General features: G+C 42.9%; 2 protein-coding genes across 5 annotated transcripts in view; both read right to left on the bottom strand.

Annotated features, from left to right (window-relative positions):
* Positions 1 to 96: 96 nt before the first annotated feature.
* On the bottom strand, positions 97 to 10315 carry si:ch211-217a12.1 (alanine aminotransferase 2-like). 3 transcript variants are annotated; one of them, XM_037973109.1, is made up of 12 exons: positions 10149 to 10315; positions 9818 to 10054; positions 5365 to 5454; positions 5038 to 5146; positions 4815 to 4948; positions 3684 to 3927; positions 3519 to 3598; positions 3283 to 3419; positions 2375 to 2549; positions 885 to 1040; positions 696 to 808; positions 97 to 615 (listed from the first exon to the last, which is right to left on the bottom strand). In XM_037973109.1, exons 2-12 carry the CDS (start codon positions 9998 to 10000, stop codon positions 525 to 527), a joined length of 1512 nt encoding a protein of 503 aa, XP_037829037.1. In that variant the 5' UTR covers positions 10001 to 10054; positions 10149 to 10315; the 3' UTR covers positions 97 to 524. The 3 variants fall into 3 exon arrangements, with proteins under 3 accessions (XP_037829037.1, XP_037829036.1, XP_017283910.1); XM_037973108.1 differs by having other exon boundaries at positions 9818 to 10040; XM_017428421.3 differs by having other exon boundaries at positions 9854 to 10040.
* Positions 10316 to 12414: 2099 nt separating this feature from the next.
* Positions 12415 to 23882, bottom strand: part of ppp1r16a (protein phosphatase 1, regulatory subunit 16A) — a 16826-nt gene continuing 5358 nt past the window's right edge. For both annotated transcript variants that reach the window (XM_037973106.1, XM_037973107.1), the window contains exons 2-11: positions 19497 to 20431; positions 18381 to 18451; positions 16857 to 17002; positions 16290 to 16393; positions 15948 to 16072; positions 15622 to 15747; positions 15469 to 15544; positions 15247 to 15376; positions 15000 to 15162; positions 12415 to 14248 (exon numbers count right to left, since the gene is read on the bottom strand). In XM_037973106.1, the coding sequence (XP_037829034.1) occupies positions 13715 to 14248; positions 15000 to 15162; positions 15247 to 15376; positions 15469 to 15544; positions 15622 to 15747; positions 15948 to 16072; positions 16290 to 16393; positions 16857 to 17002; positions 18381 to 18451; positions 19497 to 19743 (1722 nt within the window). In that variant the 5' untranslated portion in view covers positions 19744 to 20431 and the 3' untranslated portion in view covers positions 12415 to 13714. The remainder of the gene's footprint in view (positions 14249 to 14999; positions 15163 to 15246; positions 15377 to 15468; positions 15545 to 15621; positions 15748 to 15947; positions 16073 to 16289; positions 16394 to 16856; positions 17003 to 18380; positions 18452 to 19496; positions 20432 to 23882) is intronic.

Here is a 23882-nt window from a genome sequence, read left to right as displayed (position 1 = left end):
GACAATTTTTAAATAAAAACTGAAAATGGTGGCTGCTTTACGAGCCAACACTAAGAAGGGGCTTCTTGTAGTGAATTAATACAAAGTCATGCTGAATGTTTTTCTTTTCTTGTAGAAATCTTTAAATGGAAGTGCATACAGCTCAAAAATGAATCACATTTATGAACGTATTAAAAATTAATGTCATTGGCTGCATTTAATCTACGTAGAGCCGCTTCCTTTAGAGGCAGCTCCAGTTAATCACTTAACATGTTAAAAGGTATTTGGCAACAAACAGCTTACAGGAGATATCTTTCTTTAACATTAAGACTCGAATCATCAAATCACAGCTAAAACATCTTTTTGATCAGGAGACTTGGCTGGGTAATACTAAAAGTGCATTTTTTTGTTTTTGTTTTGAACGTTCATCTGGACAAACGGCTCAAGGAAACTATGTTCTTGAGCTGATGGGTACTTCAGAGAGCAGCGGCCTCATTCATACAAAGGCACTTAGATACTGGCGCTTGTTGAAAGGCGAAGGACCGTTAAGAAAACTCCTGCGTGAACTTCAGGTGAAAGTCACGGATCTTCTGCAGCACCACCTTCAGCTTCTCAGTCGGAGGTAGGATGGTCATCCTGGGCGATTGGAGAAACGAGTTGTAGATGGAGCAGAATTGTGTGACATGAATGCAGAATGCTAGATTCAAAGCTAAAACCTGAAGTGGAAGGTTCCCTCTTTCTGTCCGAAGCCACTTCCTGGGACCAGACAGATTCCCTCCTCCTCCAGCAGCCTCATACAATAAAACATGTCTGGAACCAGACCTTGCTCCTGTGGGTACACGGATTTATATTTATTCACGTGTCGGCCGGTCTGAAAAGTACATCGGGATATTCGGGCAGCAGACCTTGGCCTTGTCGATGGCCTTCTGAGGTAGGGCGATGCGGGGGAAGGTGTACATGGCTCCTTGGACCGGGTTGCAGGTGATACCAGGTACTGTGTTGAAGATCTCCTCCGTCAGCCTGGCCTTCTCTGCCAGATCAGCCAACACAGCTTTCCGCTCCTGTGAAGGAAGCAGATGGTAAAACTCTGCCAAAGGTGCTTATGAATCAGCCATAACATTATGACCACCAGCTTAACACTCTGAAGCAATGACTCCTCAAGGTAATCAAATCCCACAGACACCTTTAATATTTAACGTAAAAGAACTCCCTCTCAACCAGGCTTCTTCCGTCCATAGCTCCACGGCCCAGTTCTGACACCAACATACCTCTTTGAAGGTGTCTCTGGTCATGGATGGTTCCTACAAACCTGCATCTAGTAAGCACTGAGCAGCCGGGTGTAGCGATGGGACACTTTCACTGCAGTTATGAAGCAAACATTGAGCAGGAAGGGCGGCTATGAATGAATCCTCCCAGCAATCCCCATCGTATGAAGCCTCGCCCACGCCACTGTGTTGTCTGGTTATTTGCACATGGATTTGCTTTGCTGATTTGAATCCCAGTTATATAAACAAAACTGCAGCCGACCTGTTTGTGGCAAAGCTGAGATGTTTTCCAGTGAGGCTACATTTCAGCTTAGTGCTGTTGAAGTCTTACGGTACGTAACTGAGCCGAACTTTCTCAGCTCTGAGGAACATTTCCTTCCATTTTTATATCCTCACTTGAAGGGTGTCGTGTAGCTCAACGTTCTCACAAAAGTAGCTGAACGATCAGTTCACATCAGTTTTTAATTTATCTAATAAACATTTTATGTAGATCCCATTTCAAATGTTGGATCATTTTGATTCTTCAAACTCGAAGGTAATAATCATCACCGCTTGTCAAACAGTTTCCTGAATTTACTGCCAGGCAGTAGTTAGACATTAACTGTGACGCTTCATCCCATCCATCAGGTGACATCCAGACACACGGAGAGATCCTGTTCCTTCAGGTTTTCTATTTTTTCTAAAAGCAGGGTGTGTTACACACACACACACTCTCTCTGTGATACTCAGCTTTAATGTATAAACTCCTGCTCTGTGGCACATTTCTGACTATAAAGCTGAAGTATGCAGTTGAGTCTGAATTCGAGTTAGATTAGCCATGAACACAGTAATGACTGGTAACGGCCTCCTCCCACACACTGTGAACAAAGCCTCTGATTGTGAGAGTCCAGTGAATCCAGACCTCATTACTGCGGCACCAGTTGTGTCAAATATTAGTTTGTGTCACCGCAGCATAAAGCGGCTCTGTAACATGAACTTTAATCCCACAGAAAGAACATTTTATTTAAGACTGATCAAGTACCATGAGAGGATTCTGGGACTCGGTGCAGGTTTTTGTGTACACAGATTACAGGTTTACACGAGTAAAGCCTGCCCACATTGAGTTAGCTGTGTGTGTGTGTGTTTCTTACTTTCATAAATGTACTGTAGGACGGCTCATCAGGCTGCGGGGGGTTCACCACCAGGTCGAGCAGGGCTTGTCCGGGGACAGGGGGGCAGAGACGCACCGACACCAGTTTGGTGAGCTGGGCCTTCACCTGGGGGTCCATGTTGATCACCTCCATGTAGCCGCCACGGAATCCACACCTGACGCATCAGAGAAATGTTATTTTCCTGCAACAGACGTCCATGGGACCAAGAAGCCTTTTAAAAGATGTCCTTTTCTGTGATAACGCTGGCTGCTGAGGAGGCTGCAACTGAGCTGCTAAAGCTAAAAGGAGCAGAAGAAAAGGTAAAAGCTAAAACAATCAAAATGCTGGCTGAAAACCAAAAGTAGCAAAACGCCACCTAACATGATCTAGAAGCGAAAAGTAGAAAGCGCTAGTTAAAACCTAAAACTAGCAGCATATTCAGATCCCATGGACCCCATTAGCTACAAGTTAAATGTAGCAAAATGCTAGCTAAAAAGCAGTCAAAGTCAAGCTATATAAATAGCAAAAGGCTAACTAAAAGCTAAAATAAAGAACAGTTGCAGAAGCAGATTTCAGATGGAACTGAAGAGATCTTAATGTATATCTATAGGGAAAAATATCTGTATTTTGAACAGTATAAAAGTTACAAAATCCAAAAGTCATAGCCACAAAGTCCTGAATGAGCTGAAGGTTTTGATATATAAACGGCTAAAACAGCACAAAGTATGAAGGAGTTAGGTGACGCAGACGCTGTGCACAATTTTTCCAAATCATCAGAAATAAAAAATCTAAGTTTTTACGATTTAAAAGGCAAAACGAGGTGAAGATTTCCAAACGAAAGTAATGTACGCAGCTTAATAACCAACTAGGGTCACAGTGTATCTGTAGGCGCTGTGTAAGCTGCTCACTCTCCCATGTAGCACTTGGAGGTGGAGTGGAAGGAAGCCATCTCCACCTTGCTGGAGAACTCTGGTCCCATCTCAAACAGAACCTTCTTGAAGGAGTGGAACTTGCATCCATCTGCGTAGACGTTATCCTGGTAGACCTGCAACAAAAAAAATCACATAAAAGCTGGATGAAATGTGGAGAACTGGACTGAGTCTGACATCTAAAATCTGTTGACGGGGGATTTTCATTTACTTACTTCATCGGCCATGAGGAAGAGATGCTCCTCTTTAGCGAATCGGATCACATCTTCGATGCACTGCCTGCTCTGGACCTGACCTGTGAGGTGAAAAAAAAACAAAAACAAATGAAGAGTGAGCCGAAAGCAGAAGTTTATGTACAGAACTGCAAAGAGAGGACAAACCTGTGGGGTTTCCAGGGTTGATGATGCAGAGGACTCGAGGTTTGCAGTGCTGTTTCGCTTCGTTCAGCGCCCTCCTCAGCTCAGTCACATTCAGACTCCAGCAGCTCTCCTCCTCCAGGTAGTAGCTGATCTGCACGGCGCCCAGGTCTGCCAGGGCGGCCGAGTACAGGGGGTACTGAGGGATGGAGATCATCACTCCCGTTCGGTCTCGACCCTCGCCGCACACCAGCATCTTCAGGATGGTCTGCGAACAAGAGGAGAAGGAAAAAAGCAAAAAGAAAAAGTTACTTTCAGCATTCACGCTGTTGGTTTTCATACATCCAAACGTTCAGCTCAATCAGAAGACGGCTGCTGGGAATTTGGGTTGTTGTAGCTTTTGTTTTTTCTTATATTTAACTTTATTTACAAAGATTTTCACCATAGAAATACACTGAGATCTCTTCAGTTCTGCTTCAGTACACTGGTTCTATTTTCATCTATATGCTACTTTTAGCTAGCCTTTTGCTAGTTTTAGCTTTAAGCTACTGTTCTGGTATTTCTAGCTTTAAGCTAAGCTTTTGCTAATTAATTGCTTTTAGATATAATTTTTTTTTTACTTTTAGCTTCTTGGTATCATTTGTTGCTTTATCATTTAGCTAGCATTTTGTTACTTTTCATTTTTAGCTAACTTTGCTGCTTTTATCTAGTCTTTTACTACATTTACTGTTATTACATTTTACATTTAGCTAGCATTTTGCTTCTTTTAGGTAGTGTTTTGCTTCTTTTTTAGCTTTTAGCTAGTGTTTTCCTACTTTAACTTTAAGAACCTTTCAGAGACGTCATTCAGAATTGTTCATTTCTGTAGTTTCAGCTGCATCACCTCTGAATTAAACAGCTTTAGTATCTTCTCAGAGCAGCGGGAAAGTTATCCTGAAGTTAACCCTTTGTATGATTTGATTACATAAAAGCGACAGTAGCAAAGGTCTGTGGGTGGAGTGAAGTTACAGATGAGCAAAGTACAACTTGGTGTATAATTAACAGAAGTTCAATACAGGCCCGTTCTATAAACATAAGGTGTCAGCGGTGTGGGATTAAAGCAGCAATAAAAGAGCTCTGAAAGGCCCGCTCTGCAGGAGGATGTGTGACAGCTACCACGATGGCGTCGCTGGCCCCAGTGGAGAGGTAGATGTTGTCAGGGTTGGAGGAGATGCCCCCGTCTCTGCGCTCGATGTACCGTGCCACATCCTGGCGGATGCATTCGATCCCCTGGCTGGCACTGTAGGCCCCTTCAGGACACAAGAGTGAACTTTGACTCAAACAGAACATTCGGATGATATAAGGCTAACAGCTAGCTACAAAGGTGTAGCTGTCCGACCTAAGCTGTGGCCCCCGCAGGCGTCCAGAATCCGCCGCGCTCTCTTCTTGGCATCCTCCGGGAACTTGTTGTCCTCCAGGAGTTCGGGGTATGAGCACAGAGCCAGCACCTGAGCACGAGGGACAAACCACCACTATTAAACTGCACAATCTCAGCTTCAGTTCGAGACATTTTACTGCAGAGTTAAAAGAAATTGTTATGAAATACGGGTTGGATACAAAATATTTTCCTCCATTTCATCACGAGTGCCTGCACAAGAGTCAGCAGTGGCTGAGATGTATGAAAAGGGGATATTTAGAGATTTAGTAATGTTGGAATGTGTTCAACCTGTCTGAAAAAGGTGATTGGTCTCTGTCCCATAGCGTGGGCGTCTCCTATGTTCGCCTTGATGACCTCTGTGAAGGGTTTTTTGACTCCCTGCAACAATAAAAACAAAGAATGTGTTCTTAAAACTCACAAAAGTCCACGTTTTTGCAAGTTCAGTCATACTTCAAGAGAATATTTGTGTGGCGTCACAGGCATGAGTTCATACAGATGAGTCAATTTACAGTTAAGACAAAAAAAAGGGAATCATCTGCGTTTGAAACGCTCGTTCCTCTTTCCTATTATCTTCTAAAACCAGTTAATTACTGACATTAACAACTATCTGTGTTGTTTTTTCCCTCAAATGTCTCATTATGCAAATCAAATCAGAGTATTCAGGTCACACGGACCCCATTAGCCCCCCACCTCCCGACTCATCCTCCCTCATTAGCCCCTCTGTTTTACAAAGACCCAGGCTCAGAGTCTGGGGTTTGATGTGAGGATGAGGAGGAGGAAGAGCTGCTGCTGGAGCTCTCAGAAGCACAATCCACTCCCTGTTTATGGGCGGGGTATTAATCATCATGACGGCCTAATCTAATCGTGCCACTGGCCTGTCTCTTCTGGGTTCTACTCCTACTCCTCCGGCCGCTCACTTTTCGACCTTATTTCAGCAGCAGGAGGTCCGATTTTGAGCCCGGAGCAGCAGCTGCAGCTGTTTCTCACATGACGTCAGGCGACAGCAGGTCGACTCGCGTTATCTTCTGCTAAGGCTAAGAAACGGACAACCCGGCTGTTTTCGCTCAATGGTTAAGAGGATTTGAAATCGGGAAATTGACATTTCGCAGAAGGCTTGAATCGAATCTGAACAAATACTAAATGTTCGTCGGCGGAGAGTTCAGAGCTGCAGATAAAAACTGTTTATTGTGGATTTAAACACAACACAACAACGTTACGGCACATTCACACAAACGTGATCTAATCAGAGAGGAGGACCGATCAGCGCGGGTCAACCTTGAACTTTGACGTGCCGATCAGGCCGGTGCAGATAAGACGGAAGCTGCAAAAACAACAACAACAAAACAACGAATCAATGAACGGATTCACATTTAAAACAAACGTTAACGACCGGTGTACGTTTACAGACTGGAAAAAGAACAAAACAAGTCATAAATCAGGAGTTTGGTGCAGATCTTATCCGTCTGGCTTTTAATTGAATTATTTATTCACAAATTTTATTATACTTCTAGACTTAAATTCACATTAATTTATACTTTAATTTAATCTTACCTCACCGTCTTATTTTAATGGAAACAAATGTCTTAACTATCTTGTTTTAACTTACAATCATTTCCTTTTTCTCAATGATGTAATGTTTTTATTATTTTTGTTTTTATAGAACTAAATTCACACTCAAATTGTTCAATTTTAACAACTATCCCTGATGTTAATTTAACTGATTAATCCCTTCAAAACATATTAAAGTGCTAAATTTTCTTGCTCATAGCTATGTTTTTATGTTTTGCTTATGTTAGTTGTTTTTTTCACTTCCTGTAAGCCACATTATTGTATGGAAAGTGCTTAATAAATAAAATTGGATTGATTTATACAATTAATGTCCTATTTAACTAAACTAAATAAACCGAAAACTGAACAACCAGTTCACTTTTTGTTAATTAAATCTACATTAGTTCAGTCCCAACATTGAATACAAGTGGTCTTATTTTATTTAAATAATTTAAGTTCTTTAGATCATTTAGGTTTTATTAAACAACTAGCAAACTTAAACACAACAACACAGCTTAAAGTTTTTAAAATAACGTTCTTTGCTTGATCTGCGCGACCAAACAGTGTGAAAGTCTTCCACGGCACGAGGCGATTTCACGTTCAGCTGGAGCTTCCTGACGTTCTTCGAGTTCAGCAGAAAGTCAGACACAACTTTGAGCTTATTTGAGGTCCGTGTAACTGGATGCAGCACGTTTCCGTTTTTAGTCTTTATCCTTTTTCCGGACATGCAACAAAGAGGGCGGTTGTTCCCAGAGCCGGTTCGCTCCGGCGTCCTCCTGCTCAGTCAGCACCAGGCACAGTCCGTACCAGAGCGGGCCGAGAACCCCCGTGGGTCAATGATTAAAACATCCGACCCAAATTCACATCTACCCCACCTTAGCAGCACTAACTGCTCAGTCAGGCTGCTTTAACTGTAACTAAGTGATCCAAAGTGGGAATAATTGTGGCTAATTTAACCACATGACTCTTCCTAAGGTCATCCACAGACGAAATACCTCCTGAAAGACAACTCGGCAATCAGATCACCCAACAAAAGGAAAAGGGAGAAGCAGAGAAACTGGACAAATAAGGTGGATTCAGTTTCCTTTCTGTCGCCCCCGTCATTGTCACAGAAAATGCAGACTTGCCAGAAGCCGAGACCCGAGCCTGAATTAGCTCGCTCGCAGAACAGGCAGTGTCACGCCAGACGCGCGGGTAAGGATTTATAGAGGGGGTCACCATCACGGCAGCGGCGCACAAACACTTACAAACACACACACACATGCAGAAAATCTGCTGAGCCACCAGTAAAAAGAGGTCCAGCCACAGATCTGACAGGAAGCGCGCTCTCTGATGACCGTCAGCTGCTGCCACACAAACCCTGCGACCCGTCAGAAAACACCAGGATTTTATTTTGATTATTTCAGTTTGACCAGCATGACGTCGTCCTCTGTAGTAATAACATAAACGCTGATTCAGCACTCAACTGTTCTTCTGTACGCTTTTTATCGGACTTCTTCTTGTTCATCTATCAAAACGTTCAGCTCATTCAGGACTTTCCGATTATGTAACTTTTATACTTTTCAGAAATACACAGATATCTTCAGTTCCTTCAATATAATTCTGCTTCAGCAAACTGGCTCCATTTTGTCATCTAATGATACATTTAGCTTCTAGCTAGCCTTTTGCTCTAGTTAGCTTTTAGCTAGCATTGTTATACTTCAGCTTCTAGCTTGCCTTTTGCTACATTTAGCTAGCTTGCAATACTTTTTGCTAGCTTTTTACTACTTCCAGTTCTTATTTAGCCTTTTGGTAGTTTTGGCTTCTAGACACTTTTTAGCTACTTTCAGCTTTTAACTAGCCTTTTTCTACTTTTGGCTTTTTTTTGCTACATTTAGCTTCTAGCCAGACTTTTGCTCCTCTTAGCTAGTCCATTTCTAGTTAGCCTGCTTTTTACGACTTTTAGCTTCTTGGTAGCTTTTTGCTACTTTTAGCTAATGTTTTGCTACTTTGAGCTTTTAGCTAGCCGTTTAGTACATTTAGCTTCTTCCTAGTCTTCCCTAGTTTTCGCTAGCTTGTGGCTACTTTTGGCTTCCAGCTACCATTTTGTTACATTTAGCTTTCAACTATTGTTTGGCTGCTTTTAGCTGATGTTGCTAGCTGCTTGTTTTAGTTTGAAGCTGTAGCCGTTTTGGTCGAACGTTGAAAATAAGGTTTTGTGCAACCGGAGGCGAATCTGGAGACGTTTCGCTCGGAGTGGGTGTTGAGGACGACTCTCAGCTACTACCAGGCTACATTTTAGCTCAATATCTGTAAAACTGACAGAGCTGCGGCCATTTTTTGAGTGTTCGGTAATGACGATTAGCTGCGGTGGTCATCTTGAATTGTGTTGGTTTACTTTCTGAGAGTTTCCTTAAAAATGTTACATTTTTTTGCTTTAGCAACATGAGAAAATACAGATGGAGGCTTTCAGGAGGTGAATGTTTGTGGCTCTGATGAGGAAAAGAGCTGCGAGACCAGCCTTTTTGGCGTTCCTGCACGTTCCGTTACCATCTGCTCGTACGTTTAACAGAAATGTTTCCGATGTCCACGTCTTTCCTGTTAAAAGCTCGGACAGGGACAGGGGTATGTCTCCTTCCTAAGACGTGATGAGCTGGAGCGGACAGCTCCGACCGTCTTCCCAGCCCGAGGCGGACGCAGCACTCAGGAGAGGTGGGGTTTGGTGGAGCAGCATTGCATAAGATGAAGCTTTCTCTGTCCTCCTTTTGTGTCTCTAGCTTTGTCCTCTGGCGGGAAGAGAGTTTTTGTTGGACTGAGCTGCAGCCGGGAGGCCCAGCGGGCTCTGAGGCATTTCTCTATAAGGAGGGTCAGAACAGGAGGTTCGGATTTTATATGACCAAAACAAAGAAGTTTAACTTTTTGTGAAATCTGATGAAGAAGCTAAAACTAAATATGCATTATTTCAAGGAATGCAGGAAAGTGACTCTTTTTTTGTTGAGTTTTCACTACAGCTGGTGCCAAAACGCACTAAAATACAGATTTGTTTACATTTTTTCTGTAATGCAAAGGAATTCCCCAGCAGGTGTCTGAGGGGGAGGCCAGAATGAAAAAAAAGGAAAATAAAAATCTGTTTCCTGGTTGTGACAGCGAAGTTAAAGTCTATTCATGTGCAGTGATACGAAGACGAGATTCGTGCAGATAAAACAAACTTCACCCGAGTCGTTCCTGGGCGCCGCGTTTTGAACGTTACCTCCCGGAGCTCCTTCTCGATCTGCACCGCCCGCTGGACGATGGGGCCCCGGACGGCGTACTCCACCCGCCTCACGTTGGGGTTCATGGTGTCCAGGGTCAGCACCCTGGCCCCGCACGGCACCCCGTTCGTCGCCTCGCGGGACATCCTGGTCACGTCCGCCCAGCTGAAACAGTTGAACCGTTACCTGAAACCCCCCCCCCCGAAGAAGAAGGAGATGATGGAAGAACGTGAACAACTGAACGGAGAAGTAGTTCGGAGCGCGCGCACGGAGATAACGTTTATCAGTTATTACCAGCAGCGCTCTCTCCGGACACGTTCAGGTCAGCTCGGGCTGTTTTGGTTTTCTGTCCGGAGACTTTCGGAGCCTCTCGGTTTTCATAGTAGCCCCGGCGGGTCCGACACGCCTCCGCTCGCCGTCTGCAGGCGGTTCGGCCGGTTGGACTTTCTTCCCTCTCGTGCCTGCCAAATGACACCATCAGGCGCCGCTCGGAAAATACGCTTTCACTTTATAGCGGGACACTTTATAGCGTGCAGACCTGAAGGCGTCAAATACCCGGAGTTGAGAGAGATTTAAAAACAAACATTGAAGTAACGGCAAAAAACAATTTATCAACACAAAATTTGCGTTTAAGTTAAGATTTTTTACAGTTACAAGTCACTGCTAGGGATTAGAATTTTAAGAAGCTTCGAATTCCCGCTGTTGTCCCTGCTACCTGAATGCAACATAAAAACAGTAGTTTCACAGATTTTAGCCCCCCCCCCCAAAAAAAGTCTCATTTTTGGGTTTACATCAAACTACAAATAATAGGCATCTACAGATAGCCCAGATACATTTGAAAAGTGTAAATACATCACAGTTAAACTGTCATAGATTATCTGATCATCTGTAAAACAGGGAAAGGATAACAGTAGACAGATTTGTACCTATTTACTGTATGTAATCATGTTTTGTTAGTCATATAATTGAAAGTTTTTTTTTCCCCATTTGTATTTATATTAACAATGGAAGCTAATCTCACTAAATATGTGGTCCTTTCAGGTTACAAGAGCAAAGTCCTCAGCTGCTTTTGAGCCATTTAAAAGCCAGAAATGTGTTGAAATCTTTTAAAGTTTTCACAATATTGCAATGTTTTCAGTGTCTGCCTCCGGTTAATGTTACAGTACACTGTAGAAATGCTGCAGCTTCAGATGATAAAACTGACACATGGATTTAGTTGTATATGTCAATATGTAATCAAACTGGATTACATATTTGTAACCAAAGTGCAAGAAATGTTAATCTATATGGAAAAAAACAACAACATCTGCAATGATTCATTTTCGAAGGCTGCTTAATATTCTTCGCAGGCTTGGAACAAAACCAGAATCTCTTAAATAAACTCAAATACTGACCAGTTTCTTCCTGCCTGCTCAGTTCTGCTTTTTTTCTTTTCTCTCATTTGAAAATAATGAACAAGGATGTTAGAAATTAAAATATTACAATTACAAAACTAAACTCCTGTAATGCTAAGAAGAGTTAAAGCTATATCCCTTTTAGGTCAAACCTGGAAAAATAACAAATTGTGAGACGTGCCAACTCTCAAAGAAAGCGTTGAGGAGGAGTTTCAGCTACTTTCACGTCAACTTTTAGCTGAATATCTGTAAATCTGACTGAGTTATAGCTGTTTTCACAGTCAGCTGCGGTGCCCCAAATCAGGTTGACTCCAAAAGTTAATCAGTTGCAGATGTAGATCATTTTTTGAGGGAGTTTCACTGAAACTGCACAATTCTGCAGTCCGTTAAATGGCAGCGTTCATTTCCTCCGTTTTACTACAGGACAAAATAAACTCCAGCTCATTCTGAGCAGGTACCGTTTGTGTTTGACGTGAAGAGGAAAAACAAGTCGCTCTGAGAGCAGGCTATCAAAGGTGTGTACTGTATGTGAGCAGGACCCCTTCAGACATCTTGGAACGGACTCGGGGAAAGATATTTGATATCCCACAAACTAAAACCGCTCGCACACAAGCACGGGACGCCCCGGTGACGTTCGTCTGTCACGCAGGGCCAATTTTGGCAGAATCCAAATGACAGATTACGTCTCCCAGCAGCTCTTTAAGAAGGTAACAAACTCTGCACAGGTTTTGTCAAGGCAAGGGGGAATCCTGTTCTACGTTTTCAGCTCAAAACTCTCCATCTCGCTGCAGCTCTGTACGGGAGAATTTAGTGTGCGAGCCAACTGCTGCGCTGGCAGACAGATCAGAACAGACTGTGACATTCGATATGTACTCAGAGGACGGGAGGCTGTGATGAAAGAAACAACAAGAGCAGGGTGAGGGGTTAGGGTGGAAACTATTCAGTTTCGCCACATGTGCAGGACACTCCCACCTTCGCATATAAACATGGAGTTTTACTTGTCGCTCGGGAGATAAAAGAAGAGCTTTCTCTAACTCTGACAGGTTTCAAACTTCATGGATCACAGACAGACAGGGCCGCAGTATCAGACGCATTAAACAGGAGCATTTGTGTTATAAAAATACAAAAAGTCATTTATGAGAACATCATGTCTGTATTTTTTTTTCTTTAAACAGGGATCAGTAAAAATCACTAACAAAACCAAGATGCGGTACAATAACTGGGAGTGCATTTACAGCCCGGGTCAGATCATTTAATGCCAGTGCTCACCGTATTTACACATATTTAACACACTTTGTGCAAACCAACATTAAATAAGCCACCAAATGAAGGCACTAAACCTCTGACAAACAAGTTTCTGATTTGAGCTTCACCGTCTTTGAAATGTATGAGCAGGATTTTCTTATTGTAACAATAGATTATTATTTCATTCTAGAGGTGGAAAAGCAGAAATACTGATGAGATTATAAATATGAAAATAAAAGTCTGAATACAAATCGCCTCATTGAAATGTATTGGGTTTTTTTTTTTGTATTTGAAAGCAGAAAAGTGAAAACTATTCAGTTCTAGGGAAATAAAAGTAGAAGAAAAAGTGCATTTTTGTGTAACTTCTGAAGAGCCTGAACTATAATCACCAATCAGTGTCCCAAACTTTAAAACCTGCACCTTTCATAGCAGTCATTCAACAAAAAAGAACCCTGATTATCAAGATTTATGAGCTGTGATTCAACTTATTTTACTTTGTTTAAATCTCAGCTGGTGCATGATTCTCGTAAAGTCTGTCGTTCTTACATTCAGACAGAAAAAAAGCCTTGTAGCAGAGAGAGGAAACGATGGATCCGGTTTGAGGAAATGGAAGCAGAACCCCCAACATGTAGACTGCACCCTATTTATGTAGATCGAGCCACTGTTGGCACGTGGCATCCCGTCTCACCAGAAAAACGTGATGGAAACGTTTGTCCACGCCTCCAAAGCGCTGTAGCCTCACAGTCCATGATAAAACATGTCAGGCAGCAAAGAATCTCTATTTATCTGTCACGCATTTATGTTACATGATGGGTTTAATGATTTTAAGGTACTTTTTATCCATTTTAACTTCTGCATGTATTTACTTTTATCTTCTGTCCCTTCCTGTTGGTGGGGAAAGTGCAGACAGATGTTGTGAGTGAGAGAACAGTGAAAAGATGTGGAAGCCTTAAACCAACGATCTCTTCCATGACAGTCTGCAGACTAAGGTGTTTTGGCCAAGTCAGCAGTATCACCTCTAAAAACTGCATGTTGAAAGGCACGTAATCATGTAGTGAAACTGAAGGTAAATGTAGCCGTTTTTGTCGTTGAAGCCTAAAACTCGCTCTGCTGTGATTGAACTGTGACCTCAGCGAACTTGAATCTTTTAAATCATGTTTGTTTTATAGGATGTTTGTCCCGTCGGAGTGTAACCTGCTCAGTGTCTGTACTCTGCTGTGTCTACATGAGGCCACAGCAGGGCTCCTTGTTGTTGGTCTGTTCCTCCTCCGGGGCTCGAAGCTTCAGCAGCGGAGGATCTCCGCTGGCTGGGGTGAAGTACACCTGGCTGGGAGAGGCCTCCTCCTCCTCAGCTGTGGGGCTCGTTTGGGTTTCTGGTTGAGTCTGAGGGGTTGTTATCTGGGCTGCGGCGGCAGAAGGTTCGTCCTCCTCAACGGGGGAGGGAAGAGGAGGTGGAGGTGCTGGGTACTTATTGAGCTTAGCGGCCGCCCGCTGGCGTTTCAGGTCAGCCAGGGTGTGGTGCGACTTCTCCCGAGTCATGCTGTCCGCAGCCTCGCCCTCTGGATGCCCGGCTCCAGGCGCAGGGCTGAGCTGGTAGGAGGCGCTGCGCTCCATGTAACCCCCACCAGTCCACAGCTCTCCAGGCACAGAAGAAGCCAGAGAGACAGAAGTCTCCCCGTTTTCTAAACTGGACGCAATCTTCCTGTCGGCAACCTCCAGTTCCTCCAGGCGTGTCGTCGCTGCACCAACCGCCACCTGAAACAGAACATACAGGTTAATCAAGGGGCGTGTTTGATGAAAGCAGAAACTAGAAAAACTGCATTTTTGGGGAAAACTGCTGAGAGTTGAATGACTTCACTGAAACTTGGGGAAGAAGCTGAAACTGAATTGTTAAAGCTGAAAGAAGCAGAACACCACCTAAAAGACAAAAGTTGCAAAATGTTAGCTAAAAGTAGAAAGAAATCTGGATGAAAGTAGCAAAACAGTTGCTAGACCCTAAAAAGAGCAAAGGGCCAGCTGAAAACAGCACAAAGCTGGCTAAAAGTAGCAAAACAGCAGCTCAAAGCTAAAGGCTAGTTCAGGCTAGTTAAAAACTAAAAGGAGAAAAAGGCTGGGTAACTATATGTAGCAACATGCCCAGCTAAAAACTGAGAGTAGCAAAATGCTAGTTAAAAGCTAAAAGCAGCAAAACAGTAGCTAGAAGCTAAAAAGCACAAAAAGGTTAGCTAAAACCTAAAAAAGTGCAAAATGGTAGAGAAAAGCAGCCAAAGACTAGGTAAAAATAACACAGGAAGACAAAAATAGAGCTAGTATGCTGAAGCAGATATCAGAGAAAGTGGGGGAAATATTTGTAAATAAAGGTAATGTTCTCAAAAAGGATGAAAGTTACAAAAAACAAAAGTCAGAGCTTCTGTCTTCTGAATAAACTGAAGTAGTGTGATCACAAAAAACAAGAACAGCAGTGTGAGTGCTGCATCCAGACATAAAAAGAAAGAAAGAAAGTCACCATAACGGCGTGCTGGTGCAGCTCGTTATCAGTCTGTCTGTCTTCATCGTCGTCCTGCGGTTCAGGCTGCCGGCCGCGCTCCTGCCACACGATCGCCTCCTTTTGGTGCTCCCGCCGGTACAGACTGGAGCGCTCGTTTACGCTGACACGACGCACCACCTTACTGTACGAACAAATGACAAAGATGTGCAGGGAGGTTATAAAAAAAAAACACTGCTCAGTGCTCAGGCCCTGGTTCCTGTCTCACCCTCTGCTGCTGGTGCTGGACACTCCTCTCTGCAGCGTGCCCTTCTGCTTGTCCTGACTTTTCATGATGGCATCGTGTTTGTGCTTCAGGTCCGTCAGTTTGGCTCTGACCTCATCGTCCATACAAACATCTGAGAAGGAAACAACAGGACTGGCTAAACAATATTTCTTGAACTGAGTACCTTCTTATAAAGGAAGTAAAGATAAAACCCTGCGGTCTCACCTAGAGGTGTCTCATCTAGGACCGACTTTGCATTTAGGTTGGCTCCGTGGGCTACAAGCAGTTCCACCACTTCAATCTATAAAACAAATAACCAAAAACTCAGAGTTTTTTAAAAAAAGCTTCAAGTTCTTGTGGTTTGCCTGCAGTACGCACCTGTCCCCAGCAGGCGGCGGCATGCAGCGGCGTCCACCCATCAGAGTCCTTCAGCTCCAGCTGAACCCTGTTCTCTATCAGCTGCTCGGCTACAGACATGTAGCCATTGGCAGATGCAATATGGAGCTGAGAGGAATTCAACACAGAACAGACAGTGAGGTCTTATAATAACTGAACGACAAACATTACTTTGTTTAAAAACATAAAAGAAAGTTCTGTGCACGTTCTTGAACTCATCCTGGCTGTATTGCAACAATCTAAAAGCCTAAAACTGCAGCTGAAGACAAACACAGTTAATCGTGACTGCACGAGTCCCTCTGTCTCACCAGCGTCGCTCCATTATTGTCTTGTGTGTTTAAGTCTGCTTCACTCTGAACCAGAGCCTGAACGTCAGCAAGCATCTTCTTCTCTTTAGCTTTTCTGCATTCTTTTATACGGTCTTGAGTTATCCCTGCACAGCAAAAAACACACAGACACAAAAAAAGAAGTGGAAGTCACACACATTAGAAACACTTCTGATTTCAAATGTGACAGCTAGGAGTCGTGTCTATGAATATAAAACACTGTTTCCTTGACTAATCAGGTGTTAACAAACTTAACAGTCATTAATTTTTAAAAATAAAACACCAAGAACAAAATAAAGTTTTGTCTCGACTCGGCTCACTGACCCTGCTCGGCCATAACCATCTCCAGCAGCTCCAGGGTGGCCTCGTCCTCACAGAGGTCATAGGGCATGTTGCCGTCTGTGTTAACAGCCAGCAGCTCAGCGCCACTAAGAACACACGCACACACATAAATTTAAACAGGAATAAGTGTGCGTTCCTGCGTGCATTTACAAACAAAATGAACAGGATTAGGATGACACGCCCAAACTGGATTATATTTATACGCCTTGTTCTCCTGAGACTATGAATAAATCAGTTAAAACACATGAGAGAAATGTTCACAAGTCAGCTGACTACTGTGGATATAAATGTGAAGGTAAGGAATAATGTATATTTACTGGGTATGCATGTGCTGGAGTGTGTACTGGTGCACAAAAAGTGCCACAAAAGTAATAATAAATTACCATATTTTGACAAAAACATTCAGTAAATACATGTGAAATGGGAGAATATGTGAAATATATGCAAAAAACAAAAACAAAGCTGACATACTTTGCTTCTCATACAGAACAATGGTTTCCCCTTTTTTATTTAAAGACAAATAAACATTTAAAGCTGCAGTCCACTCACGATTGAATCAGGAGCTGCACCAGCCCGGTGTGCCCACAGGTGGCAGCAGCGTGCAGCGGCGTCCACAGCTCGCTGTCACACGCATTCACAGAGGCGCCGGCGTCCAGCAGACACTGAACGATTTCCTCAAAGTCATCAATGCAGCACTGAGGAGAGAGAGAGAGAGGGAACTTCTGAGAAAACGCCACGCAAATACGAGTGCAAATCACAGGCAAAACAAAGAGGCAGCGACAAAACACGTCAAAATACACTGACGCCAAATAAAAGAGCAGAAACGGAGAAATCTATGCACCGATTCAGCTGCAGCTACCACACAAGCTTGAGAAGCTAAATTTGCATACATGGCTCTGACCTCTGCTGTGCAAACAACAACATTTTCCAAGAGGAGGAACAGCGGCGAGCGTGTTAATAAAGACTTCTCTGTACTGACATGAGAGAGAGAGTTCATATAAATTTACAAGGAGGAATCATTTTTAAAGCCTTCTGCGTAGATTACTGTCCTAAGTTTGCAATTTCTAAAAACAGGAAACATATTATGGTTTTGTCTAAATCTGATTTAAAAAGCTGCTTTTTACTTTTCCAACTTCTGGCCTTGTGTCAGAAATGATAATAAATTAAAAACAACAACTATCTGTGTCCTTCTGTACCCAAACTTAATTCAAATAAAGGCTTAGACATAATATTAGCAGATAGTACACGGTGAGCTGAAAACAGCGGCAGCAAAGAAGAACAATCATAGACGCTACAGTGCTGTGAAAAGTATTCACCCCCTTACAGATGTCTTCTGCTTTTTTTGTTACAGATCATTGAACAAATGTTAATATCAAATATAACCTGATTAATACATTTATTAGGGGGAAAAAACTATCCAAACAACCTGAACCCATGTAAAAAATGCTTCGACACGTCGTCCAGGTCCTGAAGCACCAAAGCAGCCCCAGACCATCACACTACCCCTGCCGTGTTGGACTGTCAGTGTTCACTGGGGGACCAGGGTGCGTTTACTGAAACTGAACTCAGCTTTCCACAAAAACCAGACCATTCCAGATTTAACAAAGGGAGGCAATAGTTTTTTCATATAGAGCCTATTTGGTTTGAAGCCTTTTTTGCCTAACAAATTAAACGATTGCATGAAAAGTGCTTTTTTTTTAAAATTTACTCAGGCTGTCTGTGTCTGATATTAACATCTGTTTGCTGATATGAAACATTTAAGAGTAAAAACTCTGCACTGAGCTTAGGAAAGATGCCTGGGAGTACTAAGGAACGACCACAATGTTTATGGAAATATGTGGGGTTTTTTTATTACAAGGTTGTACCTCAGCTCCCGCCCATGCAGGATTAGGCGTGTGTGTGTGTATAAGTGAATGTGAACAATGTGGTTTAAAGCTAATCGCATTCTGAGAAAATAGGTGTGTTATTTGGGTTATGATGACCCAAGATGGTTCTCAGAACCAACCACACATCCAGATAAAGTCTGACAGAGCCGAATGGAACAAACGCCCGTGCGTTTGGGAGTGTGTGTACCTGATGCAGCGCCGTCAGTCCGTCTTCGTTGACCAGATCTGGGCTGACACCGCTGTTGAGCAGCTCCCGCACTAGAAAAAGGACAAACGTGCACACACACAGCGTTACGGCCGACGACAGAGAGGGAAATTTGAAACACGTTGGCTTGTCCTGAATAGAAATGGAACCAAAATGTCGAGTCAGAGTCAAAGAACAACAAACATGAACAATGAGAAGATTTACCACCAATATGAGCCCTAATCCTGTGGCCGTGGAAAGAAAAATCCTAAACCTATTACAATTAATCAGGGTTGTATTAGGAATAATGTATAAAGAAATAAAAAGGTCTAGTATTCCTCGAAGGAATGCATATTTCCTGCTGCCTTTGATGATGATCTTCTGATGAGAAAGGATCTGTAATCTGTGAGCACTCAGAGTATCAGAGGATGTGTTTCAGGTGATTCTCAGCTACTACCACACCAAGTTAGAGTTATTTTGGTGTTAGCTAAGATTAATGTAACTCTGGAGGCCATCCCCATTGGGGCATCTCTAAGAGTTTATCAACTGTTGGTTCATGAAATATTTTCCAAACAGGACTGATAACCAAAAATACTGCACATTGTGTAACGCTCTGAGTGTTGGGGATGATGCTCAGCTACTAACACCAAATTTTAGCTTTTTTTCCCCTGTAAAACTGCCTGAGCTGCAGCCATTTTTGTGTTGGTCAGAGGTAATCTGTTGTAGATGTACATCCAATGATTACTTTGAGCTTCATTCCAATCCATCTACTGGTCCATGAGATACTTTGGTAATGCTACAGACAAACACACACAAGTTTTTATTTCTATCCTTATTAAGACATCGTATTGATTTCCATTCATTTCTTTAGTCCAACCCCAACCATTACCAGTGCTTACGTAACCCAAACTTAAGCTCAATTCACTACTTAGCCCTAAAGCTAACACCTAATCCTAAAATGTTCCACCATATTAGGATCAGGCTTTGGTCCCAATATGAAAGGACACAAAACCAGATACACACACAGACAGAGAAACACGCCCTCTGGCCTTCAGGCGTTGGGTGATATTACCTTTATGGAAATCACCACTGTGGGCATGTTGTGTCCTTTTAACTCACCTTCCTCCACATCGTTGCGTGCCGCCGCATCCAGCAGGGTGACGGAGTCGGGAAACGTTATTCTGGTGGTGCGTTTCTTCCTCTTGTCTGCCTTGGCCCTTGACCCTCGCGTGGCGTCCTTTTCCATCTGGGCCCAAGCTTTTAACTGTTGAGCACGGCGCTTCTGGGCGTGCTTCAGGCGCTCCGTGGCACTCAGGCGCCCGACGGTCGCCATCTCGGCCAGCAGCTCACTGTGATCCGCTGCCATTGTGAACCGCTTTGCTAAACGTATTGTGCTTTATTGTAGCTTGTTTCGCTTGGCCTCTGAGGAAAATAAATCCTTTCAGTGATTCAGGGTTCAAAACTTCACATAAGCCTGTTCAGCCTTCTGTCAGGCCAAACAGGCCTACATCACAACACAAAAAACAACTATTCAAGTAAACAGGAAATAAATAATTCAACTGTGATTAACAAATTGTCATTTTTGTTGTGACCATCTCCATAATTCCAAAGAAAACTTTGCTTTTTTATGTTTTTTAAGTCTCTTATAGTGCAGAAATGAAATGGTAAAGGAATGGCGTCCAAAACTTAATCCAAGCTGCAGATTTCAGCCCCTTTTCAGTCCTTCCATCCATTTCAGCTGTAGGTAACCTTGCAATAATAATAAAAGAGTCAAATGTCTCTCCTGGTCAGACTCTCCTTGAACATTAAATTCATATTTGTGCTGATTGTGTCCAAAGCCTGGATCCAACGGAGGGGCGGGATTTGAGAATCTATGTGGCAGTGAACAATAAATCCATGATGCAGGAAATGTTACATGACAGGACTTAGACCAGATCTCCTCCTGTTTTAAATGGTTATAAACAGAGGAGAGTCCATAACTTGTTCGTGTGGATGTACTTCCTCATAGGTCTTCAGAGGAAGAGATGGTCAGACGTGTTCCTTGGTGACATTTTCTGTGGGCGGAGAGAGAAACCGTGAGTGCTACGTTACAGCAAAATACATGCACACTGTGCTCCCAATCCTGTTATCTTTAACCCCTGAGCTCCTTCCCCTTGATCCCTCCTCTCCAACTTCTCTCCCGAAGGAAACCCGAGATGGTGGGACGCTTTTCATTAAAGATTGACACACGCTGCGGTCCAACACACTCTTAACTGGGTTGGGGGCACCCATGGCGTACGACCAGGGGGAGGAAAAAAAAGAAGTGGTCAAATACCAAGAGGAGTGACATTCAGTTTCAATGCAAGTACCAACCCCTGCAAACTCAAGACATCAAGCTCGCTCTCATTACCTCCGTTAACTTCCAGTAGAGTTACATGACTCACACACACACACACACTCGGCTCTTTCCAGGCTGCTCATATATTATTCAGGCCTTGGCCTGTGTGCTCAGAGGAAGGTCAACTAGAGGCACTCACTAAGATAGAGAGAGTGACTGATAAGACAGCAGTCTCAGGCGGCAGAGAACTGCAGCAAACAGCCTGACGTTCAGACCACGGTGCTTTAGAAATCAGCTGATTAGACGGCAACGGGAGCGCAGGAAGCAGTTATAAAGTTCGACGGGACAGTCACGATTACGGGACATTGGGGTTTATCGTCTCTGCAATGGAACCACTATGGTCACTAAAAATGAACTTCTGTTAAAATGCAGAGAAACGAAACAAAAATAGAAATAAATGAGCAACATTTAAACCCCCGATGTGCATTATGTTATCACTGCGGTTTCCTTTCAGGTTTAGCCAGACTTACTGGTAACTTTTACAGCTGCCTACGGAAGAGACCGACTATTTCGAGATATTCAACATCTCACCCATTGTCAGAGGCTATGTAAGGATTTCCTTAGATTGATGTAAAACCCAACACTCCCCGAAAGGTTGGTGAGGTCGCCGTTTGCATCTGTCACTAAAACAATGCATGAACGGCCGTGGACTTGGACAGCACAGGGCTGAAACATGAGCACCAGGTACATGGAAAACACACCAATTATTGTGAGGCAACTTTGTTTAACTCAGTCCCTTCATAAAAGAAACGCTTGATATTAAAAATCCATGTTTATGTTAAAAAGGTCAAACCAAACGTGTTTACTGATGAAGAACAGCAGAAGCAGGTGAGTAAGAGGAGAAAGCTGTGCTTGCTTGATCATTTTATTTTAGCCAAAAGGGGCAATAAAAATGATTTAATTTGCAATAACCGTCCTCAGATCAATGCAAAAATATCTAAATATTAGCTGTACATATATAATACAAGACTCTTAACTACATGTTTCCAAGCACAGTGATCAAATGAGAAATGATTTAGAGTTTTTTTAAGAGACTTTAAAATAAAAGAGAATAAAAAACAAAAACAAAGGAAGTCTCCAGAGAGACTTGAGACTGTATTACCAAGATAATTTCAGATACAATCTGTAAAATCAGTGAAATAAAGCTTCCAAACCTTTTAGATTTAATTGGTAAAAATGTCTTTTTTGGGCTTTAAAACAGACAACATGAAGGAAAAACACAAACACCGTCTCTTTCCTGCTTCCTGTTTGACATTGTAGAGCAAACATTTAAAATGTCAGTGAACTGTGATCCATTTTAGATCCAAAAACAGGAAAAAGCTGTGGTTCTGTTAGCTTCCACGTGCTCACGGGTCTGCAGCTTGATGGTTTAGGAACGTGGGGAAAAGAGAACACCAAAAAAACTTGAGTTTGCTGCATATTATTAAAACAGTCCAAGAGATTTTAAATGATCTCCCAACAAAAAAACAGATAATTCAGACATGAAGCAGGAATAAAACCTGCTACTGCTGTGGTTGACACAAGTGTTCGTCGTATTTTCTTCCCTTTTAGGACATTTTTTGGTGATAAAAACTACGGTGTTAAAAGTAGCTCTTGTGTTTGCTTTGGCCTGAACGGAGGCTGCCGACTGAAAAACAATCTCATTAACAACTTATTCCTAGAGACGCAGCACTTCCTGCCACTTTAAACGGTTTGTTCTCTGAAAGGACTGGTTTTTAATGTAACGCTGCTACGTCAAACTTTGAATTTATTCTCTGTGATGTTAGAAAAATCACTCTTTTTGCAGACTACTGGTCAGAGTGAATCATTTGGTAAACAGAAACTACAACGAGACAACAACCTCTGCCAACTTTGACATAATAAAAAAAAGATATCAGCCTGTAATAATACATTTACGAACACACATACACACACTCAGGACCCAGGAGGACTGTGTCTACAGATTAACTGTCTTTATAAAGAGAGCCAGATGACACAAATCTCAGCCAAAGCTGATCAGAGGAACGGAGGCTCAGCCACGGACTCCATGATGTTTACTGGTGTGTCGAGAACCAAAACAGCTTCACCCACCAACAAAACAAAAAACACAACAAAAAACTGCTGCTATGAGTTAATTCTACCCATAATACCTTGATTATCTGTGTATAAGACACAGAAACTACAGCTGTTTTCACACGTAGACTGAACTCCTGGGATTATACTGACAAAACCTAAAACCACCGCCCCACTCAGCAGTCAGAGTCAAAAATGCGGCACAATATGACGACCCAAAAGACGATTTTTTCATTTTCAAGGAAAACAATGTCGGCATGCTGTCAAAAAGACAAACAGACTAAATGAAATCAGAACACCTGTGGGACAGGTGGGATTAACATCCCTTCAGTAACTCAGCAGAGAGCATTTCCTCTATTTTAAACTATAAAAAATTAGATTTTTTTAAAACTACTAATGAATGGGATTAGGTATAAACTCTGATAAACACCAGGCTTGATGTTATTTCAACAGCAGAGACCATTTTCTTCATCCCAACAGCTTCACGGCGAAAATATCTCAAGAAGAAGAAGAAGAAGAAGTTGCGCAGGAAGTATATTCTTTATACATAAATGTTGCAACAGTTTCACCTTAGCTGCTATGCTTCGAAGCAGTTCGACGTTTTTGACAGTTTTGAAGAAGCAGGAGAGGCTGTCAGTTTAACAATTTATTCCTTTAACAAACAGTGACCTCAGTAGCATGTGGAAGAACCATACACAGCCACAACAGCCGGGCAATTCCTCCTCAAGGCTTTTCTGAACAACATGAGGCGTCACAAAGTCGGCTCTCAGTCACTTGGTTGCGGTCTCAAGACAAACCTTTTTGCACGCGGAGCCATTGTGCTTCTTCTGCTCCGTTGAGAAGCAGCTGGAGGCCGTCTTCACAGCTGTTCCAGCAAAACGTACAAACATAGGCGCCGGAACCACTGGGGCCAGGGGGCCAGGGGGCCCCCCCACTTTCCGGCCCTGCCACTGCGCTGCGTGTTCCCACCAGACGGCTGCACAGACTGCACGCGACTCTCACAGACTGTGACTAACGTGTCTCTGTGTTTATATAGAGACAGAAGCACAAATAAAACCTACAGCATTGAGATCTGG

This window comes from Kryptolebias marmoratus, linkage group LG21 (assembly GCF_001649575.2).
Source record: "Kryptolebias marmoratus isolate JLee-2015 linkage group LG21, ASM164957v2, whole genome shotgun sequence".
Taxonomy (NCBI): Eukaryota; Metazoa; Chordata; class Actinopteri; order Cyprinodontiformes; family Rivulidae; genus Kryptolebias; species Kryptolebias marmoratus.
The sequence above is the reverse complement of the archived record's forward strand: the minus strand, read 5'-3'. Positions and strand labels throughout refer to the sequence as shown.